This window comes from Apostichopus japonicus, chromosome 12, assembly GCF_037975245.1.
Source record: "Apostichopus japonicus isolate 1M-3 chromosome 12, ASM3797524v1, whole genome shotgun sequence".
NCBI classification, from domain to species: domain Eukaryota; kingdom Metazoa; phylum Echinodermata; class Holothuroidea; order Aspidochirotida; family Stichopodidae; genus Apostichopus; species Apostichopus japonicus.
In genome coordinates this window covers 24647812-24671900 of record NC_092572.1, presented here as the reverse complement: position 1 = coordinate 24671900, position 24089 = coordinate 24647812, and the positions used below count along the sequence as shown (strand labels likewise).

Sequence of the window (24089 nt, the reverse complement as noted above, 5' to 3'; positions counted from 1 at the left end):
GACATCCACGTATGTAAACATATGCCCAGAGAGTAAACAATCGTTGGGCAAGGGCTGTGACGAGTTGATCAATAACAGTTGATGTATCTTTGAATGCAATAATCGATTAAAAGCAGACATAGTAAATACTTGTATTTTTTTTATATCTTAATGGAAGAACAACTCAGAAAACATCATATCAATGTGCGTCAAAATATATTTTAGGAGAACTAGAATTTAGAACTCGTCAATAATAAAATCATGGAAAACGTTGGAATGATTTAAAGATTGTATTGGTTGGATTGAAAACGGCTTCCGCCGTAAAATAGGCTGGACGTACAAATAGTTTGTTATAACTTTAAGCGACATTGCTGATGACGTACCGCGTCGACTGTCGTCAAACCTAACATAACACATTCATTTGGGAAGATGACTCCTGTACACCTCTCGTCCGTGTTACTTTTTTGCCTTACAATCGTCTCTAACAAACAAGAACATTTTACCGGTAAGTCTATTTGACATCTTGGTCGAATAAAAGCATCAATTTTCTCTTTTGGTTTATTTATTTATTCGTGTAATATGTCATAACATTAGAACAGTAATACATTTCTGTTGGAGATAACCTCGTTACTGATTTGTAATAAATGAACTTCCTGTTGAAAAAAAAATATGACATATTATTTGGATTGTGGAATTGTTACTAATATGTTACTCACTTGACAGGAAGCCCGTTGTATTCGTTTACAAGAGTCTAACTTCTTAGTTGAATAGGTCCGAATGGTGCTTATTTCAGTTTTGTCAATAACTGTTACACTAATAGGTATATGCCAACCGATTCACATGGCTTTATCAGTTAAACTTGAAAACGGTGAGTACCCGTTTATCAGTTTACACCTGATGTGTATTATAATTTCTTAACATGTGTAACAAGTATGAGCAGTTACTACTTAGAAGGACTTACAAACTAAGCATACAATCATATGCATAATGAATGACTGGACTAACCAGACTACTCCAAGGTTTCGCCAATAATTTCGTCCGTAATAACAGAAAATGTGTGACACTTTACTGCAAAATGCTTAAAATATGCTATTGAATCATCTTTACAAGGTATACTTACTCGACAAACATAGGGACAGTTGTTTAGATTTCTAACCAGTCATTAGTTGAAACAGCCTTTGAGTAATTAGATTTGTATGTTTTTCCACAGTAGCATCTGCTGGCAGGTCTAACATGTGTTACGGTGGTAAAACACACTTCAGTTTATACTGATGAACTGTTGTTTCGGTTTTCACAGTACAAACTGATCATGCCATGTACCATTGGGTACAGATATGCATATAAATTGCCTCTAATGATCGTTTTGCTGGAACTGGGTACTTCTCGGCTAGTTAAAACAGGTTTATACCACGCAGTTCATTCCGTTTGCAACGCAATAGGCCTAATGTTATAGTTGATCAGAGAGGCAATGTGAATGTGGATAATGCTATCAAGTTTAATCATACAATAAATAATACAACCAACTGGATAAAGACAACTACCATTACGTCAATTCTATTCGAAACATGTTCCCTCTGTTTACCGCCCAGTTCGTTTTCCCATCTGGATAATTTCGTGTTCGTTATGTTAATGAATAGTACCGACGTGTCGTTCTTCATTCCAGCTGCTGCATGGACCGGCGAAGAGGAACAGTTGTGCTTTCATGTTGAAATAGTTTCACAGAAAACTGTACGGTATAACTGTGTGTCTTGCGAGGAGAACAAAGACATAGTCAATATAATAACTTTTCCTCTGGAGGATTTTTCTACTACCAGCCTCACTCGCTTTGGTTCGTATTGTATATGTTTCCTCATATGTATTATGAAGTAAGCCATTTCCCTACGGGGGTCTCTTCAATACAATGACTATTAAGGTGCAATATCACTTTATAGGAGCACAGTGCATAATCTGTTCCAGCCGCAAAAGGAACGTAACCCTTTTTCCTCTAAGATTTGATCCAATCATCACCTCCACAATATGTGATATCTCGAAGAGCACCATTCTTACTTATGTTTAGTTATTTTGCCATAAGTTTCAAGCAAAGAATTCACCCACTACCGAGGGTACGGGATATGCTTAATACCAAGATTCGTAAGTTTAGGTCCATTTGTTTAGTATCTATATATGAATACCCCGTCTAGTCGATGAACGTTGAAATACAAGTTTCAATACGGGTACAAAAAAGCTGCTAAAACATCTATGTTTATGTTGGCAAAGGTGCGTAGAAGTTAACGGTGTTTTCATGATATCATTGCTTTAAAGTGATATAATGTGTTGGCATATAATGGTGACAACCTCGTAAATACGGGTGCTATGGTATAAAATCAAATATATATTTGCTGCTGGTTTTCAAAACAGATCCAATTGCTCACAGTGTGTCATTTACAGAAGCAACAACGAAGAGTGATGGACAACGTAGTACTGCACATCTTGCAGGTGAGTGGGTATATATTTGTTTAAAATTCAGATAATATTTACAATTGTGTATGCGTTACTGCGTCTTTAAACATTACTCATTTGATATAGGCGAGTGGGGGTGGATGGAGGTGGGGTGGGGGTGCGGGTGGGGTGCGGGTTGGGTGCATGTGTCACCCAGTAATAGTTCCCTAAGTGAAAGAAGACGTTACGATATAGTACACGCGGTATAATTAACACTGTGATCATCGAAACAGCACTGCTGTTCGGCATGATATAAACGTGTAATAATTGCTCTAGCTGGACGTATTTTCGGAGCAGGTCGTGGTATGCGTCTTCGTCACGAGCCATCCTTTCTCTAGAGCACCATGGGGAAACTTCAACTTGGCTACCTAAGGAAAGACACTTCTATACTAACAAACCGCAATATGAAATGATTGAGTGAGTGCGAGGAGCATAATTTAAAACACAATAGAAACGATTTCCAATAGTGGTCAATCCTTCATTTTTCTCTATTATACAACGTCCTCACTTCTGCTTGATGAAAATATAGATAATATTCAAGTTCGTTTTCTGTTTGATGCATGCTGTTATAAAGAACAAAATAAAGTAGCTTTGGATGAGATATATGTACATCAATTTCGGGAAACAAGCATAATATCTCAAGTATTTGCCTTTGCTTTACCAGTTAACGAGTTATACTAATGAAGTACCGTGGTAATCGCATGAAGATCACATATGCGTCTGAAATATATGTAACTTTAGGTTTAAATATCTTTTTCCTCTAAAGATACTTCCAGTAATGCTAATCTGGACAAAAGTGAAGTGACGAATGTATCTCCAACCATGTCCCCATCTCTTCATTCTACCACAAATGACGTTGTAACCGAAGAGACATCGCTAGGTGAGTCAATCCAATATGGTTTGCCTTTTTTCTGTAAATCTGTTAGACATTTGACCGTTAAAGCTGAAAGGATAAGCGACAACGGATTTACTAAACATACGACATTTTCTTATTAATTTATTCATTATAAAAGTACCAATAGCTTAACTCCTCCGGAACAACTAGGAAAACAGACTGAGGACACAACCACACAGTCACTGACGTCATTTTCCAATTCTATCACATACAATAGATCTGCAATCGAGTCTACACAAAGAAGTAAGTTTCATTTTCATTTCAGGTGAGTTTAAATTTCAATTCAAGTGAGTTTCAATTCATGTGAGTTTCAATTTCAATTTAGGTGAATGACAGTTTGATTGGATGTATTTCAATTTAAATTCAGGTGAGTTTCAGTTTCAATTCAAGTGAGTCTCAATTGAAGTGAGTTTAAATTTTGATTCAGGTGAGTTTCAATTTTAATTTAGGTGAGTGACAGTTTGATTGGATGTATTTCACTTTCAATTCAAGTGAGCTTAAATTTCAATTCAGGTCAGTTTCAATTTCAATCTAAATGAGTTTCAATTTCAATTCAGGTTAGTTTCAATTTCCATTCAGCTGCGTCTTATTTTCAATTCAGATGAGTTTCAATTCAATTCAGGTGAGTTTCATTGTCAATTCGGGTGAGTTTCAATTCAGGTGGGTTCCAATTTCAATTTAGAGGAACAGTTGTGCTTTCATGTTGAAATAGTTTCACAGAAAACTGTTAGGTATAACTGTGTGCCTTGCGAGAAGGAGACTAACGACATAGTCAATATAATAACTTTTCCTTTGGAGGATTTTTCTACTACCAGCCTCACTCGCTTTGGTTCGTATTGTATATGTTTCCCTCATATGTATTATGAAGTAAGCCATTTCCCCATGGGGTTCTCTTTAATACAATGACTATTAAAGATGCAATATCACTTTATAGGAGCACAGTGCATAATCTGTTCCAGCCGCAAAAGGAACGTAACCCTTTTTCCTCTAAGATTTGATCCAATCATCACCTCCACAATATGTGATATCTCGAAGAGCACCATTCTTACTTATGTTTAGTTATTTTGCCATAAGTTTCAAGCAAAGAATTCACCCACTACCGAGGGTACGGGATATGCTTAATACCACGATTCGTAAGTTTAGATCCATTTGTTTAGTATCTATATATGAATACCCCGTCTAGTCGATGAACGTTGAAATACAAGTTTCAGTACGGGTACAAAAAAGCTGCTAAAACATCTATGTTTATGTTGGCAAAGGTGCGTAGAAGTTAACGGTGTTTTCATGATATCATTGCTTTAAAGTGATATAATGTGTTGGCATATAATGGTGACAACCTCGTAAATACGGGTGCTATGGTATAAAATCAAATATATATTTGCTGCTGGTTTTCAAAACAGATCCAATTGCTCACAGTGTGTCATTTACAGAAGCAACAACGAAGAGTGATGGACAACGTAGTACTGCACATCTTGCAGGTGAGTGGGTATATATTTGTTTAAAATTCAGATAATATTTACAATTGTGTATGCGTTACTGCGTCTTTAAACATTACTCATTTGATATAGGCGAGTGGGGGTGGATGGAGGTGGGGTGGGGGTGCGCGTGGGGTGCGGGTTGGGTGCATGTGTCACCCAGTAATAGTTCCCTAAGTGAAAGAAGACGTTACGCTATAGTACACGCGGTATAATTAACACTGTGATCATCGAAACAGCACTGCTGTTCGGCATGATATAAACGTGTAATAATTGCTCTAGCTGGACGTATTTTCGGAGCAGGTCGTGGTATGTGTCTTCGTCACGAGCCATCCTTTCTCTAGAGCACCATGGGGAAACTTCAACTTGGCTACCTAAGGAAAGACACTTCTATACTAACAAACCGCAATATGAAATGATTGAGTGAGTGCGAGGAGCATAATTTAAAACACAATAGAAACGATTTCCAATAGTGGTCAATCCTTCATTTTTCTCTATTATACAACGTCCTCACTTCTGCTTGATGAAAATATAGATAATATTCAAGTTCGTTTTCTGTTTGATGCATGCTGTTATAAAGAACAAAATAAAGTAGCTTTGGATGAGATATATGTACATCAATTTCGGGAAACAAGCATAATATCTCAAGTATCTGCCTTTGCTTTACCAGTTAACGAGTTATACTAATGAAGTACCGTGGTAATCGCATGAAGATCACATATGCGTCTGAAATATATGTAACTTTAGGTTTAAATATCTTTTTCCTCTAAAGATACTTCCAGTAATGCTAATCTGGACAAAAGTGAAGTGACGAATGTATCTCCAACCATGTTCCCATCTCTTCATTCTACCACAAATGACGTTGTAACCGAAGAGACATCGCTAGGTGAGTCAATCCAATATGGTTTGCCTTTTTTCTGTAAATCTGTTAGACATTTGACCGTTAAAGGTGAAAAAAATAAGCGACAATGGATTTACTAAACATACGACATTTTCTTATTAATTTATTCATTATAAAAGTACCAATAGCTTAACTTCTCCGGAACAACTAGGAAAACAGACTAAGGACACAACCACACAGTCACTGACGTCATTTTCCAATTCTATCACATACAATAGATCTGTGATCAAGTCTACACAAAGAAGTAAGTTTAAATTTCAATTTCAATTCAAGTGAGTTTTAATTTCCATTCAGGTGAGTTTAAATTCAGGTGAGTTTCATTTTCAATTCATGTAAGTTTCAATTCAGGTGAGTTTCATTTTCAATTCATGTAAGTTTCAATTCAGGTGAGTTACAATTTCAGTTTAGGTGAATGACAGTTTGATTGGATGTATTTCAATTTAAATTCAGGTGAGGTTCAGTTTCAATTCAGGTGAGTCTCAATTCAAGTGTGTTTAAATTTCGATTCAGATGAGTTTCATTTTTAATTCAGGTGAGTTTCAATTTCAATTCAAATGAGTTTCAATTTCAATTCAGGTGACTTTCAATTTCAACTCAGGTGAGTTTTAATTTCAATTCAAATGAGTTTCAATTTCAATTCAGCAGTTTCAATTTCAATTCAAGTGAGTTTTAATTGCAATTCAGTTGAGTTTTAATTTAAATTCAGGTGAGTTTTAATTTAAATTCAGGTGAGTTTCAATTCAGGTGAGTTTCAATTTCAATTCAAGTAAGTTTCAATTTCAATTCAGGTGAGTTTCATTTTCAATTCAGGTTAGTTTCAATTTCCATTCAGCTGCGTCTTATTTTCAATGCATATGAGTTTCAATTCAATTCAGGTCAGTTTCATTGTCAATTCGGGTGAGTTTCAATTTCAATTTAGGTGAGTTTCAATTTCAGTTAGTTATTGTAATCATATCATATTAATCAGTACAGTATTTCAATGTCTATAAGCTTAATTTTACTGTTGATGATGTAGTTAGTCAAATTATAACCATTGATATAAAACGATTCCGTATTGAAATAATTTGTAAAAATGTAAATCAATATCATGTTATGTTTTCTATGTTTTACATTTCCCGTAAGTGATCCTTTGATATTCTGATTTATTTGATATTTCTGTTTATAAAAAGATACCACTGGTTCTACTTCCGTGTACCCAACCGATGAACTGACTGAATCTGAACATGTACCTACCTCCAATTCTTTGTATCAACCTGGGGAGTTGACCGAATCTGAAATTGTGACTGCATTCAATCATTTGCACCAAACTGGTGAGTTGACTGAATCTGAAACCATAGCTCCATTCAGTAATTTATATAAAGCTGGTGAAATGCCTTAATCTGAAATCGTAACTTTACTTATCAATAAGATAATTGAAAGCATTAAGTTGCGATAAAGTAAAGGTGAAACTACAACTGTGTCCCACAACTCCTTGTATTACTTATAGAACTTTCCGAAGAAAACCAAATGTGATTGAAGATAAAAAAGAAAACAGTTCTTCGTAAGTATGGTGATATGTCCACATATGCTAACTAATGTATCCAAAGAGAATGTCTTCTTCGATGGATGTTGGGAGTCCACCCGTATATCCTGCTTGACTTATTCAAGAAATTTACTTTCAATCTGTAGATTTTCTGTAACACATGTTCTTTCTTATCCGAATTCATTCTGAAGACAACGCCAGTTCCACCTACCTGGACCAACAGGACCAACGAAGCAACAGGAATGAATCGACTACCGCCGCAGATAGTCTGCCGTTATTCAATACTTCGACCGAGAGCATTATCAAAGCAACACGGCCAGGTACATTATTGTACTATTGTGTAGTTGTCCGTTTAAAGTTTGATTTGATTAATGAAACTGTGACTGGATAACTGAGTTACCATCGATCTGTTTCAAGATTTCGAAAGAATCTAACCATTACAATGATATAACAGCGCCGTAAAATCAGTTTTTATTTTTTGCATATTTTTTTTTCAGTCGGTTATCGAAGATAGAGAACCTAGGAAAAAATATCAGTAACAACAGTTCCATTCACGGTTACTCTCCCATCTACTCTACCTACACCCCCCCCCCAACCACCCCACCAACAACCACACACAAATCGACATAACTCGATCAAAAAGGGTTATATTGGATTCCGCTCAACCCATTTTAATCGGCTTTGAATGCGTCAGACAAAAATTACCCAGACCTTGAAATATGTAGAGCCCAAACAAAAGAGACAGTCACAATATTTTTCTTAGACAAATGATACTTTTATATTGTTAAATACTAAGTGCATAGATTTCAGTTTCAGTATGAAATATGGACTCCAGCATCGACATCCAGGCGTCAACAGAGAAAGATGATTACACGCCTACCGTAGGTTTGCCTATATACAAATCCAACAATGTTGGAGTTTGATTAAGATCCTATGTTTGATAAAATAGTTGTGATATTACATTCCGAGCTCAATAGTATGAGCATTAACCGAACGGCAGAACTTTGTTTTTTTTTTCTTTTCTAATTAATGTAATTTTTAATGAGGGGAGTCCTGCTCAGTGCAGAAGCACTGCTTTCCAGAGGAACCCTCAATACAAAATACATATACAATATTATGCAATAGACAAACGGTAAACATCTAAAAGCACAAAAAAAAGACGGCAAAAAGATAGAAAAACAAATATCAGAAATCTAAACAAACTATATAAGTATTTATATTGGGTTTAAATATTTTTACATTTGGCAAGCATTTCAAATTGGGGGGAATACTGTTCCACGACCTGCCTCCAGAAAATGAAGAGTCATTTTTCGTGACGGACCTAAGTAGACTTAAATGCGATGAAGCTCCCATTCGTACACGTGAATTATGATACAGGCTTAAATTATATGGTAAGAAAGAAACTGACATTATCACTGGTCTACCTCTTTAAATGAGAATGTACCAGCCTAAACAGTATTTATCTCGAATTTAAAGTCAATATCTGTTGACGACGTGGATTTATCTATCGTATAAAGAAATGAGGATTAATCGAGGCGGATAACAATTTAGATATAGCCAAACAGAACATTCACCATATTGTAGAATAGGGCACATTTTAAGTGGCGTTCTCATTTAAGTGTGTATTTCACGTCGAGGACCATTTATAGGAATTGTGTTTTAATTTTTATCTTTCTCACTTCATCTTCTTCTTCACTAGGCTGTGAATCATGGTTCCATTCAGGACCTGAAAGTATCAACAGTTGTTATTTAGTTTCATCGTTTTCAACTACTTGGGATGTGGCTTTAGGTATTTGCCAGTTCTTCGACTCGCATTTGTTATTCATTGAAACAGCCGAAGAGATGGATTACTCCCTGTCTATGCTTAACTCGTCAACAGGTGCATGGATAGGTCTGAACGACATTGCTACTGAGGGTTCGTATAACGTAATGGCAATTTTATCTTTAGAGAGTGGGTGGTACTAGAAATGACGTTAACAGAATATATTACTGCTTAAATGCAGGATACTTTTTGTGACTTAACGACATTATTACATTACAAATGATGTGTTTTTTTTTGTCTGTGGTAGCTAATATTACATTACATTACATATCTCGGATCTGATCTATAAAGACCTAAAAGGCTGATACATTATTATACTTTAATTTTACACTTAAATAATTGTTACATCTATTTTTATGTTAAGTAAAATGTGAGTGAACAATTACAAATAATAATGTTCTGTTTTTGGAAACAGCCCTTATTTCAAAAGTAAAAGAAAACCTTAGTATATTTTACAAAGATAACATGGCCTGGTAGGCTACAGACCTATCCAGTGGTTGTGAATTGATACGTTCTAGCTTTGGGTGTTTGGGGATCCGGTATTATCTTCGCTGGAAGATATACCGAAGTTATGGTTATGACCTACAATTACATATCAATATATTTGTAGGCACAGCTATTAACTGAATTGACCTAGAATATGCAAACCAATTCTTTGGTGACTAGACATATGTTCATGTTTCATGCGCGTCGCGTAAATGTAACATAACATGTGTGTTCACTGTGCAATTGAATGAAATTGTATATATGGACATATTATGTAAATATGGACATATTTATTGTACGAAGTATCTTAGGCAGCGCGACGTTGGCAGAGAAAATACTTAGTATGACTTCATACAAAACCATCTCATCATGTAAGCGGAATCTTATAATTAATAGAACATTCGACATACTCATAGTAAGGACATCCTATCTACGTTTTTACTCGTTTTTACCCAAGTATGCTGCTCTGAGAGATATCGTATCTACATCGTTTCTTTTCTTGGTATTGGTTTACAAAAAAAAAAAAACAGGTCGTTATTCATGGGAAGACAAGAAAGCGCTTAATCCGAGCAGCTACGTTGGTTGGGCACTCTCTCCCTCGAATGATATGAATTTGGATTGCGTGTACGTTTCTCCCAGCAGTTATTGGCAAGTGGATCATTGCGGCAACCCCAAGGACTTCATATGTGAGAGAGATTACGAACGAGATTATGAAACCGGTAATGATTTCTATCTATTATGTTCCCCTTTCTGAAGTACTATGTATAAGAGACAAAGTTTAATTAATTTGGTTAAACGAAAAAAGAAACCTGTAGAATGATGTTATTTATTTGTTATTTGTACTATAGACATGATGTCATACTGTGAGAAGTATGGAATCAAAGACTTTGATAATAATTATTGTACACTTGGTGAAGGAAGTGACTATACCTTAAAAGTATACTTCAACGGAGAGTAAGACTGAAAGAAACGGTTACTTTGGGGGTAGGGGTGGGGTGTGGGAGGGGTGAGTGGAGCCGGGATGTTAAAGGAAAGAACCAAAATTGAAACTGAATTGTTAAATTGTAACAATGGCACTAGTTGGTTCTCTGTCATGGGTAAATGACAAACATACATGAAAACAGGAAAATGTGAAATCAGTCTGTACGGTAATTAATGAATCATAACAAAACAAAGAACTACAGATTGCAGTCATTATACTTAAAGTTGTCCATTAATTACGTTAACGAGATTTACAATTGTAAACCTCTACGTTGCGCTAAAATGTATATCTCTCTGACATGATACATTGTCAGGTTATTTAGAAATATCAAAGTAAAGGATAAAACTGGTCGAATAATTAGTAGAGGTAAATTAGTAGAGGTAAAAACGAAAAAACAACTCTCGGGCACACTTAATTCGCTATGATTTTGATTGAAGAAAAGCAATATTGCAAGTGTCGTCGTAGGACACGCAATGAGAAGAAAGAATCCAATTTAGAATAATTAAGATCGCATTCCAATAAACGGTAACCTTGATTGGTTGCAAATTCATGATTAAAAAGAACATATATTACTAGCAATAACACGATTAATAGCTATGTATCTTAATTGAAAATGTCAATAAAAATCATTCTGTAGAAAGAAGTTCTTGTATGTTTGTGTTATGTTTTTTTTTTTTTTCCTTCTTCTTTCTTTTGTATCCACCTTTTGATGCTTACATTTTAGACTGCCTGTCTGACGGAATCAGTAATTTTGCTTTGGGAAGCTGCTATTATAAACTACCAGTACTTTCGGACTGGTCAGAGGCAACCTTCAACTGTGACATGTTTTACGGTGGTCATCTGGTGTTCTTGGATTCTTCTCAAGAATCCGAATTCGTCAGCGTTATGATTCCAGGTAGTTGGTTTAACGACCTTCATCCTGGTGAGTGTAAATTAACTAATGGAAGTAGTACAAGAAAAAAATCTGATCATACTATTTGAAATATATTCCAAACAAATGTGAATTGACAGTCACAATCACCAGACATACATTGTGAGGTAATTCAACTTCCCATTATCTTACAACTGGCTCTGAAAGTATTAACGACAAACAAGATGTGTCTATTTCTTGCTTAATATTTTCTTGTGCAACTCCAAGGTTCTATGTGAACGAATTCAGCCAAGTGAATTGTCACACTAGATAAACGAACTTATAGCCGGGTACACAATTTCAACACCTAGCTAAATGTCACTGTATATCCTCAAACATCTAATGTATTTCTAACAGTCACAGTAGACTTTGGTGTTTGGTATATACGTTTCATTAGCAAAGTAGGAAGATTACTAATTACATGTTGAAGGTTAACGGCAATGATCCAATATATACGTTTAAATAAATAAGTCAAGTAATCATCTCTTAGTCTGAAAATTGCCCACTGATTTTTGCTCATTTCCAAACACTTACAAATTTAATTACCTAAGAGAACCAGTCATTCAATTATAGGTATAAATAGGGATGTTCTTTTTTTGTTATTCTCCGGAAGTTACTTTGAAAAAAAACACGTTGTCAACTCGTAGCATATTAATCTAAATGTGGATGCAATGTTGTATATTAATTTTTAATTGTAAATAATACGTCACCTTGTGTTCGTTATGTCAACAGGACTACCCTCTGATACTTACTCCTACTGGGTGAATGGTGAGAGCTTTGACCAAGGTCCATGCGTTCTACTGATCAATGGCGATTGGGTAACAACAAAATGTAACGAAAAGCATTATTCTATATGTGAAGTTGAACAAGATCATTTCCCCTTAGCCCATATTAACATTGTTTGTATTTTCTATGCTTATATGCATAAATTTAATTGATTTGATTAATTTAATTCATATTTTTTATATGCACTGTAAGATTAGGAAAATCGATGTCTATGTTATTTGACTGTTCCGTTGAATGTTGTCTTAAATTTGTTCTAATTTCCTAATTTTTATTTTCAATGAGCGGGTAGCAATCTGTTATACTAGCTTAATGGAGCATTGTGCATTACATCATTATTCAATGTTATTTGTTACTAAATTAGTCATAGAAATGTGGAACCACAAGGAATATAATCAAATTATCAACGTCAGCTCCTTGGAAGATAAAACCAATGAAACATAAATATCGTTTGATGTTTATTGACGCTTGACTTTTAATAATGCTTATATTGTTCGATTTATTTCTATGACCTTTATATCCTGCCTCCGTTTTATTCTTGACTTCATTTTGACTGAATCGATTAAGCAATTATTGTTTTTCCAACTCAGAGCAGCGCAATGGTTGTTTCTATTTTAGATTTAGATATTTAAGATTAAAAGGAAAATCAATTTGATAAATATTAACACAACTAATGATGCATGCAACTTTAGGGAAGCATCGTTTCATTTATTCAACCAACAAATGAAGAACAACAAAAAACAGTCGTAACCAAGATTTTGCTATAGCGTTCTTATTTGTTTGATATTTTAGACTGCTTTGTACAATATGTTGACCACTTAAATCTCGAAAATGCATTAACAACCATTTCATGTCGCTAACTTTTGGAAATCGAGACAAATTTTTCAATTTCAGCAGTAAAATATAGTAAATGATTTACGTGACGTCATGCTTAATAACGTGATGCTCCGACCATACTTTTTGAAGCTTGAAGGCATAGATGAAGAATAATTCTTTCTGTGTATATCTATTCGTTTTAGTTAGCTGTTATAACTGCAACTCAGTTAAATCTTGTTTTAATTCGTGGACTATTGTATGAATAGATGTAAGGTATGTCAGTAAACACAGGCGGAATCCAACATCGAAATGTGTTATGCAGAAAAGAAGCATCAGAAAAATGACTCAGCCATTAAAATGTACTATTTTGCTTCATTTATTTGAACTGATTTACATACATTGTTTTCGAAAATATATGTCAGTGAAATTTATGTTTGTTTCTTTTTTCAATTTACAAATATTTATGTCTTCTTAAATAAATAAAGTGAGCCTTATAAATGTTCATAGTTCGAATTTGAAACACGTTGGACCCTAAAAAGTAAAATGTAATAAATACTGAAGGCCTCCAGCTGCTACGTAACTTAATGAACAGACAAGACAGTCTATGCTGAGCTTAACAAATTATAGTGGTTAGGACTCAAAATATGTACCATTACTTCTCGTTAGGCTGATACGACATCGTCCACTTAACGCCATTAAAAGTAAACCAAAAGTAAATATGTACGCATCAAAACGGGCTTTTTTTTCTCTGGTAACTCAAAAACTATCATGTTTAACATTATATTAGAGTTATACTTGTGGTAGGACGCCTGACCAGTTCCTATCAAGGATACATAAAGGCATTTCAAAGCAAAATATTAACATTTTAATTCCCTCAAAACCGGCTATTGTCATGAAGGCCACCATTTTGAACATTCAGGATGATATATATGTTGAACGTAATTCATAGAACTCTAAATAACGTTTGTTGGATCACACAAGTTATAACGTACACGTCCTGCGAGAATCGTACGGGTTTTCACCATAGATGGCTTACTTATGGTAAGGTTTTATAACTTTACGTGCTTAACTATACATGTGATAGTCAGGATATTACAAATAATAATTCAATACAACATCAAAGATTATTGCCTCTTTGATCAAACCTCTTTTTTTCACTGCGTCGGTTGCACCTTAGCTTCTCTTAGCTGCTGGGGAGGGGGGGGGGGGGAATGGATCGGACCCAATGAGAAATGAGAAATATCCTCCCGAGTAGCGTTGTTTTAAGTATGCTCACATTTCTTGGGCAATCATTTTGGCTTTTGAAAAGTGATCCAACAGTCGAATCAAGAAACACTTTATCGAGATATCCAATAATAAACAAGGACAAAATAGTGTTCATAGGTAAAAGGATACAATGCCTCTTCTGTTCAAGTCATAAACAGATAGTCTTGGCAAAGAAAGAAGCACATTTCCGGTTTCCACTTATTTATTTCCTTACGCTTTACACTATTGCTATGAATGAACGTTGAAAGTATAGTCATATTTCCATTGAGTTTCTCCATGTTTGTTTACAAAATTATGCACACGAACGATTGTCCTGATTTCGACGTGTTTTGGTTATTTATGATTGTTTCTGCCGGTTGTACAGTTTCTGACAGTTTGGTCGTTTCCGGTATTTCGTCAATCTTCCCAAGTTTTGCTTTTCCGGTGTCCATGATGCTCAACCGAGGTCCATCCATAGCTTCCTCGTCTTCTAGTATCACTTGAGGAGCATCTGATTTACGAATCACTGACGTCACCATTTCAGCTGTATCTGTAATGATCGAAACCGAAATGTATTCTATTGGAATTCAAGAACTGTTCATTATTAAGATTACTTATTGTTTAGAGCACAAAGCAGGGTTTGACTGAGCATCCTTAATCTTTCTACGAGAAGACATGCACACAGCGATGACATGTAAACTCAAGAACCACCTGATACTCATGGCTCGTACATTAACTACTGTTCATGTCCTGTACCACATGTTACGAACACAAAGTAGTAATTACTGATGCACGGTTGTGGGACATGAACAGTAGTTGCCGTACCAACCATTCAGTGCGATTTCTTTGACACGCGATTCAAATGAAGTCGTATCAAGTCGTTTTATACTACAAGTAGGTCTATGGATATACCCGAACATGGCCTTTCTGCGTTCTCGGCATGATGAATTGGCGTAATTTAAAGAGAGGTGTGAACTGTAATCAAGCGTTACCTCCTTTACCTCATTCAAATAGCTAATACAGTAACTACTGGTGCCACCTGTAACACATGTTTCTACTGCACATGTTCCACAATCGTGCATCAGTAATTACTACTTTGTGTTAATTACAATGTAACATGTGTTACACGGTGGGACCAGTAGTTAATGTACTAGCTATGAGTATCGGCTGCAGGAACATATAATATAAAATGGTCGTCAATGTATTAAATAAACGGGAAAAAGTTACGAACGTCATTCGTGTCATTACACGCTGATGTTATATTATTATTCTCTTCGTTTGTTCAAGAATCATCCATCCTCCAAAATGCTTATATTTATACCCTGTTCTACCAAAATGACTGAAGCAGAATTCAGGACACCAGTAATGCCTCTTCCAATACAGTACATGCGTAATGTAGACAACTGGCACGTCAATATTACTTGAGAATCATAATTGTTTGCAAAGTTTAATGAAATTGTTCAGAAACTTCTGCCAGCTGTTATATCCTCAACTTTTGGGATTACTACTGATTACCCTAAATATGCACAAAATTAATACAATATTTAATGATGTATATCATTTTCACCTTTTGTTATGCGCTGTTCTATACAAGCTTCCAAGCTTACAAGCCTAATTTACTAACTCTGGGGCATGCAACGACCGTAGTCGATTTTTGTTTTTCTTCCAACTATGACGACTTCACTGGAGTGGAATCATTCTAGTGAATATATGCAAATCAGAAAACAAAGAAGAACAGTCTTTTAATTTCAAAACATAACATTATCTTTTCAACCATATGCTATCTTTAAATACCACTAGAAGTTAGTCAGCTATAAATAACGTATTTACATCACACTTTTTTTAAGCCCTCTTTTCACACGTTTCTTAACAACCGTGTTTGTTTCAAACGCGTTTTGAATAAATTGTATTGCAGCCTGCAGCAATATCACTTTATTCTAAAGAAAAGACTTGAGTTATAGTGTAATTTCTAATCCATAAGTAAATTGGCAGATATATATCCCGTTCTTTACCTTTTTCTTGGCAAAATAACACGTCATGTAGTGTAGCAATACACGGTATCTCGGGAAGATTGTTTCTTTAGTTTATGAATAATATTTACGTTTAGCATCACTCGGTCAATTTGTGATAAAAATACGTTTCCTATATTAGGTACCTTTAATTTCTATTGAAATAAATAATACCATGATTAGAAGAAGTAAAAGTCCGAACTATGAAATCGCTTATTTCAGTTAATCAAGCTTCACGAATTTTTTTTGGTTTTTATTTCTGTCTGTTTTCCTTCCCAGAATATATACAATTGTGCTTTTTTATTGTACCTAAAATATGGATAGTTAATCAAAGACGGTATCGTAATATCAAAAATAAATACTAGGACAAAATGGATCGTATCAATTAGTGTAGAGGCTGTTGTTTTTCAAATTTGAAAATGAAATATTTCCTGAAATGTATTGGGCAATTCGTGTAACTGACAGTGACAGCTCTGTTTATGCGGGGTACAGAGGCGGTGGTGAGTTATTAATGTTTTTGAATGAGTCAATGAATTTTCACAGCTAAGTTCATTTGTTTGAGAATGTCCACTTGATTCACATCATACCACAGAGACAAATTGCTTCTGTACTACAATAAAAACAAAATAAAGATAATTGTAAAAACACACTGTCTCTAAATATCTATATAGTTAAGTGTCAGTAGATTGTGTACAGCCAGACTATGCATTATGCATGTATTTCACCTGTTCACGTCTTTTTACCAACATCTACATATTATATACACAAACATTGTTATTATTAAACGTGGTACTATACATTTCGTGAATATGTAATTAATCGTCATATAATTTTTGTTTTTATTTTGATGCAATGTTACTTTATTTAAGCAATTGAAGCGATCTAGGACCCCAATATGAAACCACTGACGTTAAAAATTTAATCTGTCGTCTTTGAAGGGGAGGGAGGGGGCTCCATTGCCCATGTTGCGTTTTGTAACCGTATGTTCTTGCATACTGCAGAATTCAGATACTTACGTTCGGTATTATCAGCAGTTAGGAAGTAGGTCGGCATCATTCCTTTTCCTTTGATATCTACCTTGCCTCTGAATTCAAACTGAAAGTTGCCTTCTGTAATACACCTACATAAAAATCACACAACCAGAAGCACAATATATTTTAATATTAACAATAATTATAACAACGGATTTAATACCGTATACTACATATTTTGGTGGTTGGTGGTTCGTGGGCTTAAAGGACTTAAAGGAAAGCCAAACTACTTCAAGAAAAATGTAATATGCTATGTAATATGTAATATGCTATGTAATATGTTATGTTATGTAATATGTTACTTTACTCTAATACATTCACATAGGAAATGATGGATTAAGGCATAAATAACACAATTTTGGGGTGAAACAACATTTCATGGATTTGATTGAACAGTTAAAACAACTCGTAATCGATAAATTATTTTTTTAGGGAATGAAAGATTGAAGCTGTTCACTCTCGTGGAGTGTAACACAAACGTTTAATAAGCCATTTACCATCCACTGCTTGTATTCTATATAACTGCACATTAAACTAAAAAGATAGCCATGTGCTTAATCAAGGGAGTAACACCGTCATGGTGTTACTTGACTACACTGTTATGGAGTTACACCGTCATGGTGTTTCACATTTACTGCTTTACTGAGGATTTAAGTGTTAATATAATGAAGTTGTTGCTTACCTGAGAACATTTTCTGACACGTGGGCTCTCCCTGGTAAACCGTGGCTTTCCATTCGGGAGGCGGTATTGACGGTGTCACCAAAGAGACAATATCGTGGCATCTTCAAACCGACCACACCAGCAACGACTGGTCCTGAATGAATTCCTACCCGTATCTATTACAAAATATCAACAAAATACATAAAGTCGATAACAACTTTCTTGCAGAACCAAAATCAGTAACCCACTGTTGATAACTCAAGTTGACATCGAAATTTTAAAAAGGTAAAACCAATTGACCATCAAATTATCCACACTCTTGCTAGAAAATACCTTAGATGGCTATGTTCTTTGTGAAGTATATGTGCCCTAGAAACTGTGATCTGTTTTTCATGTTGGAGCAATTTCTATAAGATATATCATTACTTTAAAAACCTAACTGCAATAGTAATGTGAAATGACTTCAGTTCTTCGCATTTGTTTAATACATAATAAATTTATTTTTTATGTAGTCAAACATTTTACACCTCTCTCCTACTGACCTGTATAGACCCGTCGCCTGTTGGCTTTCTAACATCTTTAATGCATTTCAACTGATCTTGGGCAAACTCACAAATCCGAGCTGCGTGAGAATCTGAGGCAGAGAATATTCCCCCAACCACCATGTATGCATCGCCTATGGTCTCTACCTGCAAGGTTAAATAATATTAAATTTGGTCACACAGATGGAACAGTAATTGATACCATCCCCCTACCCCCCCCCCCACACCGCCCCTCTCTATGCCATTCAGCACCAATTACTCAGAAACCCAGATTAGAAAGCATTTTGAAGTTTTGTTCTGGTAAACTACGCTCTCTGTTGTTGTTAACCTTTCTTTCCTTTTCTTTTCTTTTATGATTGATTTGATGTAATTAGTCGGTAAAGAGGGCGCTATTAACTTGAATGAATCTGGTGAGAAATATAGCATTATATATATATATATATATATATATATATATATATATATATATAAAACGTTACTGTTACGTAACTATCTGGTTTGGCTGCAACAGGCTGTCAACTTTAACCAATGAGCGGTTTCCCAGCCGACACTGTACCTTACCGAGAGACTCAGAGTGTAATGACAATGTAAAGATATTATCTTGCCTGTTTTTCTCTTTGCTTTACAAAACTTGTTTAGGGAGTATTGAAAATTACAACGATATTAAATATTAAATTGAATTTTCACCAAATAATAGAAAAAAGACATCCAAACAGAACGTTCGAAGAAAAGTTATTACGTCCGGCTTGCCTTTCTCTCTATATTTTTCATTGCCGTTCTATGTATGTGTTTGGCTTCACAATCTAAAATCAATTCAAACGGCGAAAACTTAAAGTTGATCAAGGTTACTACCAGCGGCATTAATTAATTTGTTTCTTGTTGTTACTAGTGACTGAGCTCTCTGCAATGAATCGTTCTTCGTAGGTCAGTGGGACAAGAAAATAATTGTTAACTTTATCATTGAAAGAATTATATTGTATAAGAACTTTCAATATAGATCTCCAAAGTTTAAAACAATTTCTGACTTCACGTGTTCTGACATGATCAAAAAATAGTTGCTTTGAGAAATTTCATAACAAAGGGTTAATCCATTTTCCGGGAAGGAACAACTTGTCTGTTAGAATATCACTACAAGCCAAGTAATATTATACATTTTGTGATGATATTCATATTCATAATAGTACGAGTAATTCATATCAGTAAGAATATCATCAACCAACAGTTATGAATTGGATATTCTGGCTGGGGATGCTTATTGGTTTACAAAATTGTCGGAATATTTAGGTTGAAACCAAATTTTTACATCGAATTTTGTATATCCAAAAAATTGTTTATAATTCAAGATTGGGTGCCGTCTTTTGAATAATTCTGATTATTGCCAGAGTGAAAGATTTCACGATTATATTTTTACTTTTTTTTTAATTTCAAAAAATTAATTTTGAAATTTGGGATTGAAATTCTAAATATAGAGAACATTGGCCAAAATGGCAAGCAATCCAACCGTGACAGTATCGTATTACAAGCTTAATGCATCATTATAATATGAAACGCAAATCTCTTGAAGATCTCTACTGTCATGAAGTGATACTATACCTCTTTAAGTCTTTTAAGTTCCTTTGAAACTCCCGCAAGGTCTTTCACAGTTTGCACTTTTGACCTTCAAGTTTCCACTCGTTAATTCACACGGTTCCCGAATAAAGAAATACATAAACAATTGTTCGGGCCATTTTCAGACGTCTAGTTCCGGAGCCCCTATTTTCAGACAAGGAATAACATAACCACAAATTTGGACCAGGTGTTGTTTTCTTTCTCACTCATGATTGGTTCATTCATTGATAGATTTGATGAATATTTATGTAGGTAATAAGTAGGTAATATTGAACCAATCATGGATCAGATGCCATCTTAGATGTCATTGCTCACCTTGTAAACACTATGTTTCTCTGTAAGTTGGTCAAATTTAGTGTACATTTCGTTCAGTAAATGAACTATCTTCATTGGCTCACAGCTGGAGCACATATCAGTAAATTTAACCACATCACTGAACAGAATCGTGACTTCATCAAATTCACCTGGAGGTAAGAACAACACTTTAATTTACTTTTGATGAAAATATTTCGACAAAATGGAGTAACAACTTAATTGCTTTTAAAATCTTGAGCAATCTGAATAGAACAGACATATCGTGGTGGTCAAATGAAGTGCACTTTGTTAGAACAACATGGTTTAGTTAAACCATTTAATAGCGAAATCAGTTGTATTGACCATCCTTTTTTTAAATATTAAATTTTACTATCTATTAAGTTTGCTACCAAAAGTACTGATTTTTCCCCTCTGTTTCTAATAATATCAGAAAGATCAGCGTTTCTCCAGTGAGTTAGCATGAATAAGAAGGATACGAACTGAAAAGAGTGTTTATACTTATCGAACAATTCAAAATCTTATCTAAGCAGTCCATTAAAAAGGAAAAAGTATACTCTATGGGATTTCTAATACGCTGTTTATCACTTTAATAGATGAGCTTCTGTTATGGAAATAACCTGCACTGTTGGTAGCTGGTTTCCCCAGCTAATAACAAATTAAAATTATATCATATTGTCAACCTCTAGATCACGGTGTTATAAGAACACAAATGTCTATATGTTTAATTGTTTTCATTTAAAAGTATCAGTTTGATTGTTCTAACGTATGCATGGATTTATGTTTATGTGGGAACACAAGAATACATCCTGCCATGTTTCCTTCTGTATGTCCATGCAGAAACACGTTTGTATGCTTCCACTTATGTCGCTGAAGGAATAATCACGTATGTTATATTGATTGTAGAAGTACCAGTGTACATTAACAAATGTTGATGTAGAACATTATAATCCATCCATTCATGTTTGCTTCTTTATGTCGATTTGGAAACTTATTCTGTGTGCATGTAGTTATTGCAATGCAGAAACACCAACTTACGACACTCATGTTCTCGTACCAATGACAATTTTACTGATTTTTTCTTACCAGCTACAACTGCTTTGCCTTCCCTTAGAAGATTAGCGACCTCTTTTGGCAGCATCGAGTAAAGAAGTGAGTCCGTCTTAGATTTTTCCAATTCTAAGGCTTTCATCAAGACTCTCAATTCTTCTTGTTTCTGCTCAAGTTGCCGAGCCAACTCGACTTCAGCTATCCTCTGTTGATTGAAGAGGATAAGGTCGCGTGTGACGTCATGGGCTGCAATATCTGAGAAATGCATACCCCTTTGTTGAAGGTCTTCGAAAGAGGTGAGCATCGGAGAACCCAGGAATAGGAACAGTCGTTGCCTCTTCATCCATATGATCTGTCCTGGAGAATTTGTTGAAGTGATATCATGTATATGATAGAATTGAGCTATGGGTTAGGTTTCGTGTTATTACAAAATGTACATATTATTAATACGAATAAATTAATCTACTTATTCGCTTAATTAATTATAATTGGATGTATTATGCATTCATCTAATAACGTGCCACTCACATGTCTTAGTCCGACAGGTGTTATAACTATTGTACCATATTTTAAGGAGATAATGTGATAGTCATTGACGTCACAGTCCGGTTGAAGTGTCATAATTGATCTTCGTTAATAGTTTATTACATAATCCTATTCGAGACATATGCATGTGTATTTGTATTGTCCCTTTGCATAACCTTGATGTACCGAGAGACATTATTTGTGTGCATATAACATGTGACATATATTGACAAAAATAATAATATACGACATATACACATACCTCGTAGAGATAAGGTTAGTCTTTTCCCATTCGTTTCATCTTTACCCTTCGTTATTTGCATCATAAAGATCATATCTAGATATTTAAGGATGTTTCTAGCGGTTAGGTCAATTTGTGGATGCTCCAAATAAAAAATATCGCCAAATTTTATTGTTTTCGTCAAATCCCTCGATGAAATCATCTGTACGGTGTTGCCCATTTGTCTAATGTTAAGGTCCTCATCAAATATCACGTGATAAGGTTGTGCCTCACAGATAATTGCGTTATCTATGAATGGGACTACACTGCCGACACCAGAATCTAATGGAGTTGCAGAGGCACCGTAATCGAAGGGGCAATGTTTGATTTCAACCGCCGGCATATTTTCTTGCAAATCTCTTTGAGAATTCCCTTGTAACTGGTCAGTATTTTCTACTTTGGCAGCTAAATCATCCAAAGTCTCCGGTGAACCTTTCCAGTCAGTGTCTAAAATGGACATCCAGTCCTGTCAGGGAAGAAACAGTGTTAAAAAAAATGTCCACTCGAATAATGATTTGAATCTATTTGAAGAACCATGCAGGAATCAATACAAAGAAGAGAAACAAAAACAAAGGAAGAATTTATTATCAAAATTCCAACTTCAATTGGCAAACCATTATATTTTGCAATTAAGTATACTATTTATCTATTTCTTTATGATGATATGAATGATATAAACTGTCCCATCATGCAGGCCCTTCTTTAAATACACGCGACCGATGACATAAAAAGAACGACCTAAATCTTATTGAATAATACGAAGTTAACTAAATTCATACTTGAGCTTTCATCGGAAATTCATCTGGCGAACTGAAAAATCTTTGTAGACAACATATGTACATTACTATTACATCAGCGTTTCTTTAAATTTAAGTCGATTAAGAAATACAAAGGTTACAGATTAGCCCCCAAAAACATCAGTCTCCTTACTCGACGTTCAAACCAAAGCTTTCAAGAGTCACTTCACAACATGCTCGATTAGATTAACCATCATATTACTAATTCAGTCACGGAAATTGCTTTATATACACAGTTAATTTAATCTGTACAATTGTTGAAACATAACCCCAGGATCAAACTTTGACTTGATAATTTCAAAAAAAGGTGGAATCGTAGTCTATTTTGATATTAACATATTTTGAATTAAATTGGAATACAGTTTAGGATGGTAAATGTAGCATATATGAAATTGAGAGTAAGAAAAAGAAAAAACGGAAACTACACACGCCATGCAGCACCTTTTTTGGTAACATTTTTTTTAAACTTTTTTATAATCTTTTGTATAAAAACAGTTTGATGTGTATGGAAATTGAATAATTCATAGAGCCAGGTCTATGCATGCAAGCGTTACTTCGCCGAACAATCTCAAATCACTTTCATGTTTCCCATAATGCATTGTGCGTGTATGGCGGATATGGGTATGATGAAGGTATACGAAATGGTGTCTATCGCATTTGCACGTTGTCTACCAAGTATATGTAAGATATGAGAGAGCCTTGGCTTTCATCCAAAAATATTACATATGGACTGACCGATATCTATTCCGTTCGCCATTTGCCTTTGTTTGCCGTTTTATCTTCTTCTAAGTAACTTGCAAAATACCAAAATCCAGTTATAGAATGAAGAATTAGTTTAATCAACATTATCAGATTTGTACGTGAAGATAGCGTCAGCCTCACATTCCACTTACTCGCCTGTATGTGGGACCTTATGGCGTACACGAGAAGTCAATGGAAACGACCATTCGTTAACATAAAAGAAAAAGCATAAACCTCGT

At 34.9% G+C, this 24089-nt stretch overlaps 2 protein-coding genes across 3 annotated transcripts in view; one reads left to right on the top strand and one right to left on the bottom strand.

Moving 5' to 3' along the window:
- LOC139977793 (uncharacterized) lies at positions 1 to 14425 on the top strand. Of its 2 annotated transcripts, XM_071987430.1 has the most exons (13): positions 1 to 484; positions 1643 to 1807; positions 2377 to 2454; positions 3224 to 3337; positions 4753 to 4830; positions 5600 to 5713; positions 5880 to 5972; positions 6898 to 7038; positions 7442 to 7570; positions 8950 to 9165; positions 10089 to 10277; positions 11265 to 11462; positions 12183 to 14425. In XM_071987430.1, the coding sequence occupies exons 1-13, from the start codon at positions 409 to 411 to the stop codon at positions 12386 to 12388; spliced, it is 1797 nt and encodes a 598-aa protein (XP_071843531.1). In that variant the 5' UTR covers positions 1 to 408; the 3' UTR covers positions 12389 to 14425. The 2 variants fall into 2 exon arrangements, with proteins under 2 accessions (XP_071843531.1, XP_071843532.1); XM_071987431.1 differs by lacking the exon at positions 5880 to 5972 and having other exon boundaries at positions 138 to 484.
- LOC139977792 (guanylate cyclase soluble subunit beta-2-like) overlaps positions 14419 to 24089 on the bottom strand; it is a 25920-nt gene continuing 16249 nt past the window's right edge. The window contains exons 6-12 of the mRNA XM_071987429.1: positions 22295 to 22778; positions 21544 to 21864; positions 20461 to 20609; positions 18538 to 18684; positions 18017 to 18171; positions 17320 to 17423; positions 14419 to 14844 (exon numbers count right to left, since the gene is read on the bottom strand). Of these exons, the coding sequence (XP_071843530.1) occupies positions 14600 to 14844; positions 17320 to 17423; positions 18017 to 18171; positions 18538 to 18684; positions 20461 to 20609; positions 21544 to 21864; positions 22295 to 22778 (1605 nt within the window). The 3' untranslated portion in view covers positions 14419 to 14599. The remainder of the gene's footprint in view (positions 14845 to 17319; positions 17424 to 18016; positions 18172 to 18537; positions 18685 to 20460; positions 20610 to 21543; positions 21865 to 22294; positions 22779 to 24089) is intronic.